The sequence below is a fragment of the Perna viridis genome, chromosome 5 (genome assembly GCF_037379345.1).
Source record: "Perna viridis isolate PV_CMFRI_1.1 ecotype Kerala chromosome 5, ASM3737934v1, whole genome shotgun sequence".
NCBI lineage: Eukaryota > Metazoa > Mollusca > Bivalvia > Mytilida > Mytilidae > Perna > Perna viridis.
The window spans coordinates 40,883,175-40,901,001 of record NC_142449.1 but is presented as its reverse complement, the minus strand read 5'-3'; the positions used below and the strand labels follow the sequence as shown (position 1 = coordinate 40,901,001).

Below are 17,827 nucleotides of genomic sequence, written 5' to 3'. Positions count from 1 at the left end.
AGGTGGTTAACAATCGTGTAGTTGTTTTTGTAAAGACATCAGGAATACAAAAATATGGGTGGCTACCATTTTTTCCCATCACGCCAATGCCTTGTACTTAAAGTAAACCAAAATTCAATAGTTAATTCTTTTTAGTGTATTTATGTACTAGGGTGGCTTTCTTTACACATATTGATGTCCTGTTTCTCTAACTGTTCGTTTGTGCACTTCGACTTTTCAAAATCGCAACTGAAAAAGAAAATCAGTTTACTGTTATTAAAATTCACAATAACATAATATTTTCTCAGTTTTTCAAGGTTATTTTTAATAATCAGGATAACAAAAAATATGTTTACTGGTAATCAAATCCTGACTGAAAAATACGCAGAAAATCAAATATTAAGTATTATTATTCGTTAACTCTTCTTTACTTACCATATTCTTAAACAAGCGAGTGTAAAACTCATCGTCATTTCAGAATAACATATGAAATGGTCACTACGCTATGATATTGCTAATCGTCGTCAGCATTATTGTTTTCTTTTTTTCTGGTGTCTTATTCAATTGAATGTTTATCATGATATAAAATGGTGTGCAATGATAAAAACTTTAGGAAACAAATTGTTCATATTTAAGAATCTGGTAAATGGAAATTTACAAACTGTATACATGTTCAGATGTTTAAAGGGGAACAAGTCAACATTTGATATATATTCTCGTTTTCGGTGTGACTGCATACTTTGATTTGATTAGTTAACTGATGGAATGTAAATTGATCGGAAGCTATTTGGAACTACCTAGCTAGCCCATATGCCTCGATGGAATAATTCCTATTTTTCAATTGTAAATATCTACAGATGTTTAGATAAATATAAAAAATGCCGTGTTTTTTTTTCTTTTCAAAAGATTGTTTAAAATGTTAAAAAAATATGACAATACCTGCGACGGAGTCTGAATTCGCTTTCAGATTTTACGTTAGGCATTCTAAAGAATACGAAACATCAATTCGCTACACCCCCTATACCTTGGAAAAAAGAACTACAAAGAAACGTACTTGTTTAAATACCATTGCCCATCTGTGCCGCAGTAAGGGTCAAGTTCATTTGTACACTTGACATTTCCCGCCAAAACTGCCTCACAGAAAATTTGTTTAATTGGGTCATAGGTTGTCGTCGTCGTAGTTGACGATGTTGTCGTAGCCATGGTAGTTCTGTTATTGTCATTCAATGTTGCATTGATTAATATCGTATTATATGTTGAGTTTTGTATTAAAGTCACATTTTGGTCACATGGTCCAGTATACTGAATATCTAGTGTTGAATTCTTGCACTTAGCCTGAGCGTAATAACAGCTGAAAATATTAAATCATCAACATGAAAGTACACCGAAACTTATTTTACCAAAAATTGAATATTTTAGAAACGCTGGTTTATTTAACAAAAATGTATATATCTTCATATTAACACACGGTGAAACTCATTTTATTTCTTCCTGTTATTACAGCATTTCAATACACTGTTTGAAAATAAAAGAAATGTATAGAGTCATTAAATGACGGTTCTGTCAGTCATGTTTAGATTATACTGTCATGGAGCACTGTATTTCCTCTCAATTCCCTGTTCACTTTAAGTAATAAAAAATTTGAGGTAAAGATATCTATTTGTATTTTGTGTTTTCTACCATTTCAATATCTAAATTGTTATTATCGAATCTGTAAGAAAATGGTAGGTTTTATTTTCAGACATATATGTTCGTGCCATCTTTTGATTATGGACATATGCATTGTAATGAATACATACAAATTATGGTACCAGACTCCATCTGTCCCGCAAATATCTTCGCTTTCATTAGCTGCATACTGAGTTTCACAATCATATGTGTTAACTGTCGTACATAGATCTGCCATCAAACATTTTACTGGAAGAAATGAATTGTCGAAATAAAGCCTTGGCGCTATTAAGCAAGACAGTTAACAAGTCTACAACAGAGAACATAATTAATTACATTGGCCTTTCTATATTGTCTTTACAGTTGTTTTAGCCCCAAATGCTTTTTGGAAAGAAAGCTTTAGCTTGACTGACGACATCAATCATTGTAACGCAATAACATGGCCAAAGTGAAAAGGATATAAATATATAAAATGCGGTGATGAACTAAGTGCAACTTATATTGATTTGGATTTGGAACTGAGTACAATTGCCATTCAGAATATTCAAAATTAGTTTTAATCGCAGAAAGCGTTATTAAATCTTTTTAGTCGTCCTCCTTTTAACCACTTTTTTAAAAGGGCAAGTTTCATATCAGATACTCAGAATTTTCTTTTTATAACGAAGTACTTCATATAAAAACACAGCAAGCATTTGAAAACGATACAATAGAAAGTTACTTACCAGTGAAGTAGATAAGTAAAGTTCTAATCATGTCTTTAATTCTATCCAAACGTTGCATGTAAAGTGGCCATTTTCGTCGACAATGGGACCATGAAAACGTAAATACTCTAAACAAATGTCGTTTTCTCCATAAAAATGTTTGTCTTCATAGTTTACATTTAGCTAACGTTTATTTCTAGACCTACAGCATAGCGTTGTTTCGGTTAATAATTTACGTATTCATCAATCTCATAGTCACCTTTAAAGTACTTAAGCTATGACAATTACAAGCACGCGTTTACATTTTGCATTGATTATTCAATCTGTTTAATATTAAGATTATTTATGTGTTTCATATCATAGACACGCGTGACGAAATAATTAAAAGTGGTCACGAAAAATTCCAAAGTCCGCAATGATTCAGTACACTAGACACCTTTCTTACGTCACACAATAATAACAAATGTAAATAGCGTCACAATAAAGATAATAACTACTCTCCAGTGCTATCTAAACAGCTTCTGCGAGTGATAAAGAACATTACTGCGAAACAGTTTTGACGTATCTTAATTATAAAAAGGAATAATCGTCGTTATCAATAACAATAACTGCACGATAAGGTTTTAATTTTCAGTGTTTACAAAGGAATTAAAAGTAGTAAAATATGTCAGTGGTGACGTCATGCTGTATAAAATTAGCGTCATTTGCGGCTTTATCGCACATAATCCTTTATTCATCTATCCAAATATCTAGTGACCTGGTCATACGTTACTTTACAATGCTTCTTTGGGGTATGAATTTGTTTCATACAAAATATATGATTAAATAAAGAGTTATAACATAATGATGAGCATAAATACCTGTTGTTTGTTACCAAATGAGAGTTTTGCTCACTTTTGATCACCGAAGGAGCAGGTTCGTGTGGGCAACACGGAAAGTAAATATTTTTCCTGCTCTGTAGTACAGATATTGTATGCACAGGGAGGGTACGTCATCTCTGATTACCAGAGGGACACTAGCATGCCAGGAAATGTGTAGGCTGCTGGTTTGGTTACCAAGAGTCTTGACAAAATTTGTGCTGTTTCCGTATCCTTCCACCCAAAAGTATAAAATTGACAAATTTATTTTGTAATAAATATAAAACATCTAGTTTTCGATCATCGTTCGTTAACTACTGAACTTATAGACATAAGTCAAAAGGAAAAGTCTTTATAACAAATGGCAACAGTACAAATGTATAGTCCAAAGAAGGAAAGTCCTTACAACAAATGGCAATATCCAAAAGGAAAAGTCCAAAGAAGGAACGTCCTTATAACAAATGGCAATAGTCAAAAGGAAACGTCCAAAGAAGGAAAGTCCTTATAACAAATGGCAATAGCCGAAAGGAATAGTCCAAAGAAGGAAAGTCGTTATAATAAATGGCAATATAATATGACAATAAAAAGATGGAAACAACCATGATGGTATCAAGGTACAGGGCTACATGCATTTGTAGTGACGACTTAATCCAGGCAATCTCAATGCAAAGATTAGAGTAAAATCATGGAGAAAAAAAAGTTTAGTTTTACATTCAGGAGCCTTCATACAACAAAATACAATAAAATATGCAAAGTTCGATATGATGTATGCATGCTTCAATGAGTAATATGTCATCAGCACATTAGCAGCATTTGAACCAGATACATATCCAGACCATGGTTCAGAAATAAATTGTATACAAAAACTCACGTTCATCAAATTAAGAAATTAAGAGGTGGATAGTTTCCCTGATATCGTCAAAATTTGAACCAATCCACAACTTAATAGTGGTGGACAATTGGTGCACATCAGTATTACTATTTTGTCACAAAACACTAAACTTACATTTACATATATGTTAAGAAAAAAAATTCAATATATACTGTAGTAATGATTTTATTATCTGCATAATTTCATGAAGTAAAGTTTCTTCCTGTTTATAACAAATAACGTATACAAGTGGCCGCCACCATTTTCACGACAACGTTGAATTGACATTTGAACATGTGGAATAGAATTAAGAGCGAGGCAGTTTGTAGTTTGTTATAGAGATTGTGATATACACGATATAGTATAGTCTCTGTTCTCTTTAGAATTCGATTAATGCAACTGCTTGTATAGCGTTAATGCCCCTGATAAATAAATTGTCGACCATATTCTAAAATGTTAAGAAAGGGATCTCCCATCTTTTACCAGAAACTCAAAGACCTTTTTTATTGCTCAATCAAGTTGTCGACCTTGGTTTGGACACTGATGGGAGATCGATCACAATAGACATCTTTCGTGTGAATTGCGAGACGTGGAAGTATAATTTTTAATCGTCTATGATTTTAGAATCTTTGCAGATAATTGGAAATCCCAGTTTTGTGATCTAGCTATTGATATTATAAGTTTTACATAGGAAAAACATTTTTATTTTGGCGCTTTATTTGCAAGGACAACTACATACTTTTCCTTGACTGTTGAATGTGTTTATTTTGCAGCAACAATTATTTTCAAACATCTATGTTGCTTTACTGACCTTTTAAGAACCTTTGTATTCAATGAACATTGACTCAATGTGTCTAACAGTAAATCAGTCTGTTGTCTTTCGATTATTTGATCTTTACAACTTTGTTCCTTTCATGTTTTGCTTTCAGGACTTAATCATTGCTAATATGTAAAGGTTGAACTGATTATTGAATATGATTTTTATTTTTTTAATAATTCTATTATTCCATAATGACAATGCTACGTGTTTCCTTTATGACAAAAATGCGTTGTATTTGCAGAATGTCAATGCACACTCAATTTCTAAGGTTAGCTTCTGTATATGTTCAATTGTGATGTATAAATTTAGCTTTTGTCATGAATTGTTTTTTTTTATTATTATTATTATTTATACCAGCATTAGTTTTAATTCTGATATTGCATTAATCATTTATTTACGTAAGTGGTTATGCTGTTTTTTTTTTCATTTGAAGTATTATGTTCTCGAATATCTTTTTGAAATGATAAGCCAGTTTTACGTCAATCGATGAGATAGTGTTATTCTGTTTGCAAAGCAATTATGCTATTTTTATCTCGTCTTTACGTCACTTTGCGTCTATTATAATATTTCATCCCATTACAGTATACATGTAACACTGTGGTTTTTTTGTTTTTGTTTTTATGTTTTTTTTTGTTTTTTTGTTTTTGTTTTTTGTTTGGATTGGCCACATTTCCAACTTTAATGGAAAAATAATAAGATTACTCGAAGTCTATTTATTAAATATAAAACCATGTTTAACATGAACATAGTTTAGCTGATATACATTTCTACAATATTTCATATCACAGGTTCAGTTATACTGAATCGATTATAAATAAATCTATCTATGCAGTGGATCACAGTAATAAGACAAGGCTCGTTAAGTCGAAGTTGAAAAGAAAAAAAAAATGTTGGAGAAATCCATGGTTCGAGTCATCCGGGGTCGAATATAACTGGAAATGTTTGTTTCTGCTTTTAAATGATTTTTGTAAATGTACATGCATCTAAATGTACTTTACTGTATCATGGTACTTCGCGATGTCTTGCGTATCTTACTGGAAGATATTAGATAAAATTATATTGGAGTTAAGGTGGTTTTGCTTGACTATCAAATAAGTTCGAGTTATCAGAGATAACCTCGACTCCTCCAAGTTCGAAACACATCGAGATTCGACTTAATGTACAAATTACTCCCAACATATATGTTTTCGGCTGATCGAGGTATTACTCCACATAGAGTGAGGCAAATCCACTGAAACGAACATTTTCACTATTAAAAGACAACATTAAGAATAAATGATGAATTAGCCTTAGAAATAGGAGTAGTCACAAACATAAAATTTTAGTAAGTTTTCTCCTATTTATCACAGATACAACATTGTAAAGGAACAGAGCTGTAGGAATAAACTTGCATGCGTTACTTGTTCCCTATTTCAACGAGAGGCGTGTATGTTTTGCATCTCATTTATACAGTTGTGGCTGCCCTGTTTATAATTGATCCAATGAATGCAGTTGTTTAAACGCGAATGAATAACAATAATCTCAATACAGTTTCTGGCATGGGTTTAAAAATATATCAAATTGAATCTTTCCTCAAATTCTTGAGTTTTGTCCTCTATTCTTCAATTTTAAATTATTTGATTGGTCGAAATTTTAACTGAGGAAGAATTTGAGACAAATCTCAATTTGAAATTCTCCATGAAACCGGGCCCTGGACTTGCTATGCAGGTTTGACAAACATAGTTCAATAGTTAAGATGATGAACACAGCTTGGTAGTAGAGTAGTACGATAAATGTTTGTGTTTAGTCATCTGGCTGGCGACAAGCACTTAAATCTTCCTGTAACTGTAAGGACTGGTCCTTACATTTTGCCTTTTTGAATGTACAGCTGTAATAAAAAAAGGTGTAAATTATGATAATATGTCATACTTTAAAAATTCTTATGAATTGTGCTACACTTTGATATATCCATGAGATATCAAGCATTGTTTAATGTGGATGTAAAGAGTTATACAGATGGGATGAAAACCACTTATGAAAAAAAAATATCAATAAAACTTATTGAATTAAGTACAAACATTTTTTTTTGTAAAGAAAAACATGTTTTTTTTTCTTTTTGAAGACTATGGTGTTTTGCTATGTTTCATACTTCGTTTTAATATTTCATTTTGAATTAATGCTATCCTATTTAAAATAATAAATATGAGTTGATCTAACATTCAGGCCAGGCGACTTACATATTAAGATAGAACTTATCATCTGTTCCACACAAAGGATCTAATGTATCTGGACAGATTTCAGTATCTGCATCTTCACAAAATTTCCAATCGTCAATAGTAAGTTTTAATGTGTATGTGACTGGAATTCGTGGTGTTGTTTTGATTTTTGACTGTGTTCTTTGATGAAGTCTGTATGCAGCCTTGTTGGTAACCATTGCTATTGGTCTTGTAGTCATTAATATATTACTGTTAGATTTGGATGTTTGTCTTCCACCGCCCATTGCTCCTGGTCGTAGAAGCTTTGTGATGAGCGTCGATCGCTGGTACTGTTTACTGTTTGCAGCGAACCCTTGTGCTGTAGATAATGTCGTTGTGCTTGAATAACTTATGATATTCGGCAAAGGCGTATTGCTTGAAATGATATCAATTAGTTTTGAAGATTTATTAGTTGGATGTGTTGTCGATACAGATTTTGTTTTAGAACTAATAAGATTCTTAACTGTCAGTTTATCTTTACCAAATGTTGATGATTGTGTCACGAGTTCAATTAAAGACATTGTAGATTTATCATTTGTTTCCGCTATCGAATTTTCGGTTACACCAAAATTGCAGTTCTGTCCATTGCATTCAGGATTTTGAACCGACACGTTTTCGATCTGTTCGTTGTCTGTTGTTTCGACGGGGTTCTGGTCAACATGGTGCCCTGGGAGATGTTTTCTCGTTCGTGTGAGATTCTTTTCAGCGAAAATCTGCTCCTTGTATTTGTCAGTGACATTAGTTTCATCGCTATTATTAATCCGTCTTATACCAGGTTGGTCGGTTCCAATCTTATCAAATACGTTATTTGGTGAAGTGCTATAGCTTGTGCCTACATTATATGCAGTTGTCGGATTTATGGAAGTACGCACTTTAGGAGTTGTAATATCCTCGCTATCATCGCCATTTTTCTTTTCTGTGTGGCATACTGAGCAATTACCTTGGCAGGCAAACTCGATGTCATGATTCAAACATTTTGCTTGCGCAAAAAAGCACCTATTAGACAAAAAATAGATTTATTAGTAATTAAAATACTCCAAAGTCTTGTGTACTTCCTTTTAAAATTGTTGTAATTTCTTTTCTCGTTAAGACAAACATTATGGATTTTGAATATTCAGTAGTTTATATATATTGTAAGTTTTTTTGTTCTTATTTTTAACTTTTTGAGGATATTTGCGCTATTTCACTTTAATTCAAATTTTAACCACTTATCTTTAAATGAAAATAAAGTATTATCTTTTAGCCCCATTATTACATTCATAGGTGTGTGAATTTGTTTACTATCTCTTTTAATATTTTCCATTTCAAGATTCTTTGCTATGATATACAAAATACTTTACTACATTTGCTAGGCGAATTCAATACCTATTTGAGTATGTCCTGCCATCAGTTCCACAAATCGATTCATCTCCTTCTTCTGTATACTGGTCATCACAGTCTATTTTACTCACTGTCATACACAACTTTTCTTGGGATCCTTCTGATGTCATAACACAAATTACCAAATAAACTGAAATGGAAAGTCGAATGAATTGTCATCCTATACGTCTCTCCAATTTCTCATGACCAGTGATAATCATTTATTCTAGAGACACGATTCCTGTGTTTTATATTTGATTCGTAATGTCTTTATCTTGGAAATAAAAACAACAATTTCATCAGTAATTACTGTAAACCGGGAAATTTTGGCACCTTTTTTGCCGTTATTGTGATCAATTTACTTTCGCGATTTTTCCCCAAATTATAGTATAATCTTCAAAAAATATTCACGATATTATTTATATTCTTGTTACAGCTCTTTCCTTCGGGAAAAAACTAATATAAAACTGGTTCCCAAATTTCACGATTTCCAGTATTTAAAGTTATTCTTATTGTTATTATGGTTATTGGGTGAATGTCCGGATTGTTGATGATACCAATATCGTCATTATTTATTAGGAAATCTGGAAAGATATTAAATTGATCGATTGTATCTTATCAAAAACATAGTTTAACACAAAGCTTTACTGACACTTATCATTTAGAAGTAGTTGTCCATTTAATTCTCTTTGGCTTTAATCAAACTTAGCTGATTGTAGGCCAAAGAATGAACCTTAAACATCTTTTGTTTGATATGAACGATTTACAGTACTGAACGAATGCTATTAAGGGTATTACACTACAAATCAAACATATATTTGACGGTATTGGCTGTCTTGTCTTTATCATGTTTACTGAGTATATAAATTGTGTGACCTTGGCTTATTGACCGTTTTAGGGTAACTTTAGTCCAACAAGTTTTTGGCCCACTGCCCTAACTCACATTTCGTCTTTGATGTGTCAAGGCTTATTTCAGATTACGATTTTTAAAATACAATCAGTTTATCGATATATCTCAGTGCAGAAATACTTCGTGTTCAGCGCATAAATCAAGTGGTGCTTTAAGCAAAATTGTTTTGGAAAATTTGCAGATCTGACAAAATTTACGTAATCGCCTATCAAAATTCTCGTGTAAATTGAAGCAATTATGAATACTTTCACAAATGTTTACCAGTCACATTTGTATATGAACAAAAAAGTGTCTAACTGTCTTTTTTTGCTTCATTATTGTATCTTAAAAAGTCTAAATAATCACTGATAAAAGAATAAAACAGCTGTAATCTTGAAAAATCAGAGACACATTGAAAATATGAGTCGTTGATATTAATTTTAAAAGGTTATAATTAGTTCAAAACTAAAACAATACACAAATTCAATGGCTTTATTTCTTGTATTACATATAATAGAACCTCTCGGTGATGGATTTTGGCTTCCTATTTCGATAATTTTGGTTTTGAGTACTTGTTGTATATACAAATAGACTTCGATCTTCCTATATATTTGATTCTATTGTTGCTGATGAGGAATAGTTCCTGAAAACACGTGTACAGCAAAATGAAATTTGTAATATATATGATTGGTATTTTTGTATCTAATAACCAGTGGGTCGATGCCACTGCTGGTGGACCAACCCAATAGTCAGACGAGTCTGACCCCGAAATATATAAGATTTTGTATTTATTATATTCATCCAGATTTGCAGTATTGCAAATTTCAAAATACCTGTAACACTGAGGCTTCATGCCTTGTATTGCCAATGATAGGACCTCTCGGTGATGGATTCGATAATTTTGGTTTCGAGTACTTCATGTAAACAAACAATTTTTGGAATTAGATCTTCCTATATATTAGATTATATAGCTGCTGATGAGAGGTAACTCCTTGAAACACGTGTACAGCATATCGGAATTTACAATAATTATATATTAAGTATTTTTGTATTAACTTTAACGGGAAACATTTTAAGTGTTAGAAGCTGATTTTAACTCCAGTCTCGGGGCCGAAAACAACCAAAAACAATAAGTTTGTTAACCTCTCAAAACACAAACTGATCAGCTGATTTGTTTTTCTTGCTGTTAAACAGAGTTTACTGTATAACATTTTCATCTTTATATAGGAAAACATGTTTTGGTATTTATAACAATAAATCAAAACACAATGTTTCGTTTGAGAAAGATATTTCAAATATAATCCTATATGTTACCTATCGATTACGATGCGTCAATTACTTGTTTTACCTTGTTCACCTTAATTTTCGTTTCGTTTTGTTTTTTTTTAGTTTAGTTTTATCGTCTATACGTTTGTTCTCTTAGTCTTGACTTAAATGTGAAAAATGTTACGAAAGTTGAAGCATATAAAAGTTGAAAAAATGTACTCACCAAATGCAACACTGTGTTTAAGTATCATTGTCATAATAATTAACTTCTTATTCTAAGGTACAAGTTTCTAACTGATGAGTTTTCGTCTATTGAAGTATGCTTCTCGCCTCCTTCTCTGTTATTTGTCCACTATAGTTAATCGTTTTAGTCTTGCGTTTTCAATTTTCTTTCTGTATTGTCAAACTCTGGTCATTTATAACACTTATAATTCAATATAAAATTCAGAACAAATTTTTCCAATACAAGTCATATAACTTCTGGTTTGGTAGAGGTTATCTTACTTTTGGGCGTACTGTTGTTGAACATAGGGTTTAAGAGCTATCACGAGATTTATAAAGTATTGACCCATTTGTCATAAATTATATTCAATATTAGCTGGATTTGGGTTAGGTAAGTCTGGCCGCGGCACTCCAGAATCTGTTTGTAAACTGAATTCGTGTATACAAATTAGCTGCTGTGACGTCAATCGTTTCAGTTGTATGAACGCACATGGAATATGAACTCCATGTAAAATGCCTTATCAACAATTGCGTAAGAAGTTTTCAAAATGACAATTGTCATGCATGAAAACTTGAAGTCTTTTATTTTAAATTTACTAAAGTTCGTTCCGAAAAAAAAAACACGTTTTATCTTTTTTTTATTTTAAGTATACGATTATAAATTAATTTCTACCACAAGAGAAACAACTTACTCTTCGTAAAATTCTATATTCATCTAATTATTATAGAAAATTTAGGTTATAAAATGAATTTTAAGATTTTGAGATTCTAAATATGCCCATCTTAATTGGAGAAATAATTCAAAACACCGTTACATAAATTAAGAGAAAACTATATTTCACTATAATTAGTTGTAATCTTATAACATTACTGCATTTATCGCTTCTGGCATATCGTTTTTGCGTTTTAGATTACTGTAAAAATATAAATTTTCGCGGTGTACAAATTTTCCTTGTTTTCGTGGTAAAAATAAAAGCGCGAAAAAAAGTACACGCAAAATTGACTCTTAACACTTTATAACGCTAATGATTCTTTAAAAACGCGAAATTGATAACCGCGAATATGTTTACTCGAAAAAAAAATCCCCGAAAATTAGACATCACAAAAATCAATACGTTTACAGTATTTAAACGTTAATTTTGTTTGAAATATCTTTTTGTCGGTTTTTATTTTACTTTTGCTCTCAAACTTCGAAGCTGCTGTATGTTTGGATTTTGGTGTGTCTACTTACCCTACCTAGTCTTTATCCTCGAATCTTGGTTCCCTTAATGGCACTTAAAATTTAATGAACATAGTGTGTAAACTTGTTAAGGAATGTTGATACAGAGGTTATTAGATCCAGGGATACGGTGATGGATGTTGGAAAGACATAACAGTGGATGTAAAGACTCGATTGGCCTCATTTTGATTTTTTGTGTTCTTTGTATTTTTATTTGCTTAGAAATTACACTGTAGTAAGAGGTAGATCAACAACGTATAATCCACCAAAAAAATAGCATATAGAAACTATTATGAAACTATTGTAAATTCGATAAAAAAATTTATTTAAATGTGATAAAATATCTTCCTCCACATAGAAAATCAGTAGTATTTTCTAACAATAAACATTTATTATTTAATTTCAGTTCATGTATCCACCGAAGTCAAGCAATGTAGAAAATAGAAATAAGGAAAATTAATGTTATACACATTGTGAGCATTCCATTTTTTGTTTTCAAATACTCAACTTCTTTCATGTCAATTTACTGATAATTGTTTAATTTTCAATTCTGATCATTCTGTTTTCCGTATTCATTTTCAATTCATTTTCAATTCTGATCATTCTATTTTCCATATTCATTTTCAATTCTGATCATTCTATTTTCTTTATTCATTTTGATAAGTAATAAATTATAAAAAGGGTCCTAGAAAGTTGCATTTTCTTACCTTTTAAATTTTGTCATTATCATTAAAATTCAGATTTATTAATTTCACTAAAATTCCTTATTTCAATACATAACGATCATTTAAAAAACTGGTGTAATAATGGTAAAATACATCACAGATAAAAAATGGCCATAACAATTTTTATGTGATATTGAGTATTTTGGAATATAAAAATTGGACGGTAATTTGATCATTATAAAATTGTATAATGTTGTCATGGAAACATGTGAACATGAAAAAAAAATAAAGGAAAAAATAAATATATGATTAGTTTTCAGTTCCTTCAAACTAAGATATTAGTTCTACAATCAAACTTGTAAAAAATGTTATTCAAAACCAAACCACATCTAAAAGGCACCAAAATCAATGAAAATTTATTGCGTATGGACACAACAATGTACATGATTGTCTTATTTTTGTCTTTTTTCCATGGAGAAATGCATCAACTTAAAATCATGAACCCTAAATCTCTCCTAAGACTAGCTGGCCACACACACAGAATAAAATGTAAAACTAAGCACTTCTGGATTAGAATGAAAACAATATCAGATCTACTTCTAAGTACACATGAAACAATTAAACCAATTAAAAATTAATTAATTAAAAGTTATAGTCACCTGCCATCTCCCTACTAAATCCAAATTGGACAAGTCAGTTTTATTTCCATTCTTTATAATTTATTTTTTCTGTTATAAGCTAAATCTTTCTATTTCAATACACTTCTTAAAAAATGTGTTTTCTGCCTGTATTCCATTAGACTATAAAATATGCTATATGTACCTACTCATGCAATTTTCTGAAATTCTTATCAGAAGTAAAACTAAAATGAGGATAGGCTAAATGTTGATGGGAGGGAAATGTGTGATATCTTTCTAATTAATCTTATTTGACATAACTCTGGACAAAAATCTAATAAATGTACTATTTAAGTTTCTGAGATTCAACACAAAAATACTGTTTTCACAAATCACCTACATGGACTCTCAAGCAAACAATTTACTTTCTGCTCACATCACAACTTTTTGCATCACTCACTTGTTGAGAAACATTATTTCATCAAATATATTTACTGATAATTTACAACTGATTATTTTTTAATTAATAAATATCACAATATATACTTTCTTATACAGTCAATTTCGTTTCTGAAGGAGGTATTCTACAGTGTGAATGCCACTTAAAATTTTCAGACAATAATAAAAAAAACCTGAATATGTGAAAACTCTTAGCTTGGTTTGATAAGCTGTACCAGTCAAAGAGGTATCACAGACCTGAAAGCAATTTAACAATTTCATATTATATTCATATGGACTTCACAAGGGTTTAATCTGTATTAGGTAAATAGATTTTATACAGATTTCACATGAAATTCACATGAAGGAAACCTTAACATGAATATTTATATGAAATTTTCACAAAAATAATTTGATGAAAATTTCATGTAAAAATCACATGAACTTCATGTTAAGGTGATGCAGATTAGATGTGAAACTTGAAAAATTTCAAGGATATTTTAATGATTTGACATTGTTTTATTATGTAATTTGGATACATAGGAATTTCACATGAAGAATTTTTGCCTCTGTAACAACCATACCAGAGCTATTTAATAAAATTCACATCATTCAATGTTTTTTCCCCAATATAATAATATCAACTTGTGTCAGAATATTTTCAGTGAAGTATATTTTTGTTATGGTACACAATCACATTAAAAACACATTTTTAACAATACAAAAACATGTATAACCAGAAAGCACATTAGGACCACAAATTAATAGTTCACTAAATGGGATACAGGTAACCATTCATACACTGGTCACACGCACCCAACTCAAATCATTCACACACAAAATTAAAGCTGTATATAAAAATAACAATTATCACAGGTTGTTCATATCACATGTCATGGTCTCCCTGGTGATGAGAGAATAAAATTAAAACTTCACATTCTGAGCCGAACATGTTGTTCATATTATTGCATTTATGCACTAAAAAATAAAATTGCAATAAGACATATCCACTTGTATCATAAAAAATTAACAGTACTCTGTACATAATAATTTACATAGACCAAAACACCTAGATAGACAATTTCAAAAGTCAAAACACCTAGATAGACAATTTTAAAAGTGACTCTATGTTCTTCACAAAATGAGAATCTGAATAAAACCTCGTTAAAAACATAAATATTCAAGGAATATATCAAGGATGATTGACAGATTCGATATTGTCTATATTATGACTCATACATCAGAACTTTTTTAATGACTGAATAGAAACTTCAAATTTAAATCTGTAGAAATAAACATGCTACATCTCAATCTGTACTTATCCAAAAGTATATTTTACACTATTAAACCCTTGTTCACCTACTTAGATTATGCACTGTAATATATTAGGTCAACATAAATATAAATAATTCAGCCTCATATATAGAGATTTAGTAAAAAAAAAAAGGGGATTTCTAGACTATTTTTTTTCAATTTTTGCAACTAAAAAAAGGCATGAAATTAACAAAAAATAGAAAAACAAAGCAAAGGGAGGTAAAACTGCTGGAACCCTCTAGATCAGCCAATATCATTGGTGATGTGTTTAAAGTCTTAAAATAATCAAAGCAAGATAAAAATCAAGCATGCTTTTTTACTTTCTACAGTTGCAAGAATTTATCATGCCAAGCTTACCAACCTATAACTGGTAAAACAAAAAAATTCCTGCTCCCACAGCAACAACAATCTTGGCAAGACAAAACTGAATTGATAAAACAACCGTAAACTTCTGTGGATTAAGGTAACAAGTGTTGAAATGCATTCCTCTATCAATTTGCAAAAAATCACATAAATTTGCATAAATAATCAACCCTAAAGTTACAAATCAATCTTTATCGCCAGTCTTCATTATCAGATTCTATTTTGATTGCATTCTCTTCCTTTGACTTCCGAATGTCCCCATTACTGTAAACCCCTGAAATAGAATGGTCTGTCCTAGACCTCGCTGAGGCAGTGGCAAAAGAGGCCTCACTAGGAGTTTTATGTTTTCTCTGTTTAAGAGGTTTTGGCATTGATGTAATAACAGGGGGCAAGGCTCTAGGTGTACTAGTTTTAGCAGCAACTTCATCATAAATATTGCCATCCATGTTATCATCATAATCAGGTTGTGGCACTCTACGTTTCTTTTTCTTTGTTCGCCTTTTCTTTTTCCTGTGAACCTCTTCATCAAGACCTTGATCTGAGATGAGGGATCTTGCTGTGTCATTCATATAGGTTCTCCTACCAGAGACACTGAAATGATAGAACATAAACATTATACTTTTATTACTATAAATTTTAAAATACCTATTAAAGGTTATTGAGAGAAAATTTTGGACAGTAATGTTAGTATGTATCCATCAAAATTAAATACTCCATAAATTTGCAAGTTATAATTATTGCTCATATTCAAAACACATGTAATACATAGACCACAAATTTTCTCTTTTATATAAAATGGAAGAAATTTGAAAAAGAAAAGTACAAATCAAATTCTAAATAATAGAGGACGAAATCCTCTTTACCGTTTTTATTGTGAAATAAATTCAAAGCTTGCAAGCATGACGAGCCTGATTTCAGTCTGACAGGAAGTTGATCATGTCTACTGAAGCTTCCTGTACAAAGTTCAAGGGGGGCTAATAATGACAAGAAGATTTTTAAATATATCTATATATTCAACTTTGCCATTTACAGGTTACACCTGCCTCCTATTAAAAATGAAAACCTTCAAATACTGAAAGCAGACTGACAGTAGGCCAGAAGTCAAAGACTAACTCAGAGATTAGCACATCTAGTTTGAACTAGTTCAAATGAAATATGGTCAGGATTTCACAAAACTGACCTTCATGAAGGGCAGTAATCCAACCCTTACATAAATTTATAAATAAATCTCTAAAATCATGTATCCTATTCTATAAATCATCTCAAAATAGTATTCAAATGACAAATGAAGAGATGTTTTCAATGCTTAAAAGAGTTGTGAACCAAACTTGTTTGCCTAAGTACTTCTTATCTGTAGGATGTAAATACTCCAAAATATTTTTCAATAAGGTTTTCAAGAGTGACCAAACCATTGTTATCTCCATTCTAATAAGACTGCCTGGTACATGAACATTTCAAATATGCAAAGTCATGAAAAATTGCACATAAATCATGTATGATGCACATGTAACTGGTAAAAACTGGTTAAAAGTAGGGGATTTTTTAATATGTACTATATTTGTTAAAAAAAATCGAAATGAAACAAAATCAAAAATAATTTTTTTTACCAAATTAAATACACCACTTGTTTACTTGTTCCTCTATGTATTTATCTAGTCCCTATCTTTTAAGATTTATAAATGAAGTTTGACAATAGAACAACAAAGAAAGGTTATACACATGATCATATTTACATTTAGATGACAAAAATACTACAAAAACATCACAATTTGTCTTTGTAAATTTACTCCCATTCAAAAAAATTATTTTAAAAAATCTCATATTTTCTCACTTGTTTGACACAAAGTTACATATAAAATTAATTAAAATTGGTTGAAAATTGGCTTACACTTTCATTAGAAATAAGTTACCAATACCTAGTGCTGAATATGGTGAGGGAGTTCACGATACAATATCATAATTCTTCTAAATATTATTTAATATTTCAAAGACAAATTGTTTTAAACATAAAATCAAGCAGTATTTCAGTGACAAGTGATTTGTATATTAACCAATTCAGTTGTGTCTATGTATTTTATAACAATAATACATATTTGTATTAGTTACTTTAGTTTTGTTTGTTTGTTTGTTTGTTTTTTTTTCCAGCACTATTTTGTCATGTTTGTAAACAGACTTATGTGCATATAATTTCTGACTCCATTTGTGTTGCATGTCAGGGAAGATTAGTTCTTTTACACTAACTGTGCTACTCTCTCAAAATAAAGTTTTATTATTATTATTATTATTATTATTAAATGATACAATAATATCATAATATGTATTGTCATACAATATTAACCAGAACT

The 17,827-nt window shown here is 30.7% G+C and overlaps 3 protein-coding genes across 16 annotated transcripts in view; all 3 read right to left on the bottom strand.

Annotated features, from left to right (window-relative positions):
* Window positions 1-113: 113 nt before the first annotated feature.
* Window positions 114-2,832, bottom strand: LOC148617721 (uncharacterized). Its single transcript, XM_088585247.1, has 4 exons — window positions 2,370-2,832; window positions 1,779-1,896; window positions 1,034-1,330; window positions 114-228 (listed from the first exon to the last, which is right to left on the bottom strand). Exons 1-4 carry the CDS (start codon window positions 2,425-2,427, stop codon window positions 141-143), a joined length of 561 nt encoding a protein of 186 aa, XP_088441373.1. The 5' UTR covers window positions 2,428-2,832; the 3' UTR covers window positions 114-140.
* A 2,699-nt stretch (window positions 2,833-5,531) lies between these two features.
* Window positions 5,532-11,436, bottom strand: LOC148617720 (uncharacterized). Its single transcript, XM_088585246.1, has 4 exons — window positions 10,868-11,436; window positions 8,496-8,640; window positions 7,113-8,126; window positions 5,532-6,763 (listed from the first exon to the last, which is right to left on the bottom strand). The coding sequence occupies exons 1-4, from the start codon at window positions 10,899-10,901 to the stop codon at window positions 6,679-6,681; spliced, it is 1,278 nt and encodes a 425-aa protein (XP_088441372.1). The 5' UTR covers window positions 10,902-11,436; the 3' UTR covers window positions 5,532-6,678.
* A 957-nt stretch (window positions 11,437-12,393) lies between these two features.
* Window positions 12,394-17,827, bottom strand: part of LOC148617719 (uncharacterized) — a 79,371-nt gene continuing 73,937 nt past the window's right edge. For 13 of the 14 annotated variants that reach the window (XM_088585219.1, XM_088585226.1, XM_088585220.1 and 10 more), the window contains one exon: window positions 12,394-16,073. In XM_088585219.1, coding sequence (XP_088441345.1) covers window positions 15,674-16,073 — 400 coding nt within the window. In that variant the 3' untranslated portion in view covers window positions 12,394-15,673. The remainder of the gene's footprint in view (window positions 16,074-17,827) is intronic. The other variant, XR_015922520.1, reaches the window with a different exon arrangement.

Excerpts from the sequence above, each read along its gene's own strand:
- LOC148617720 (XM_088585246.1), bottom strand. The coding sequence starts at position 10,901 with ATGACAATGATACTTAAACACAGTGTTGCATTTG. Across the intron at positions 8,127-8,495 it reads GGCAGGACATACTCAAATAG|GTGCTTTTTTGCGCAAGCAA; the intron begins GTATTGAATTCG and ends TTTGTCTAATAG. Across the intron at positions 6,764-7,112 it reads GATAAGTTCTATCTTAATAT|CTGTACATTCAAAAAGGCAA; the intron begins GTAAGTCGCCTG and ends TTTTTATTACAG.
- LOC148617721 (XM_088585247.1), bottom strand. The coding sequence starts at position 2,427 with ATGCAACGTTTGGATAGAATTAAAGACATGATTAGAACTTTACTTATC. Across the intron at positions 1,897-2,369 it reads TTTACTTATCTACTTCACTG|TAAAATGTTTGATGGCAGAT; the intron begins GTAAGTAACTTT and ends CATTTCTTCCAG. Across the intron at positions 1,331-1,778 it reads GGAGTCTGGTACCATAATTT|CTGTTATTACGCTCAGGCTA; the intron begins GTATGTATTCAT and ends TAATATTTTCAG.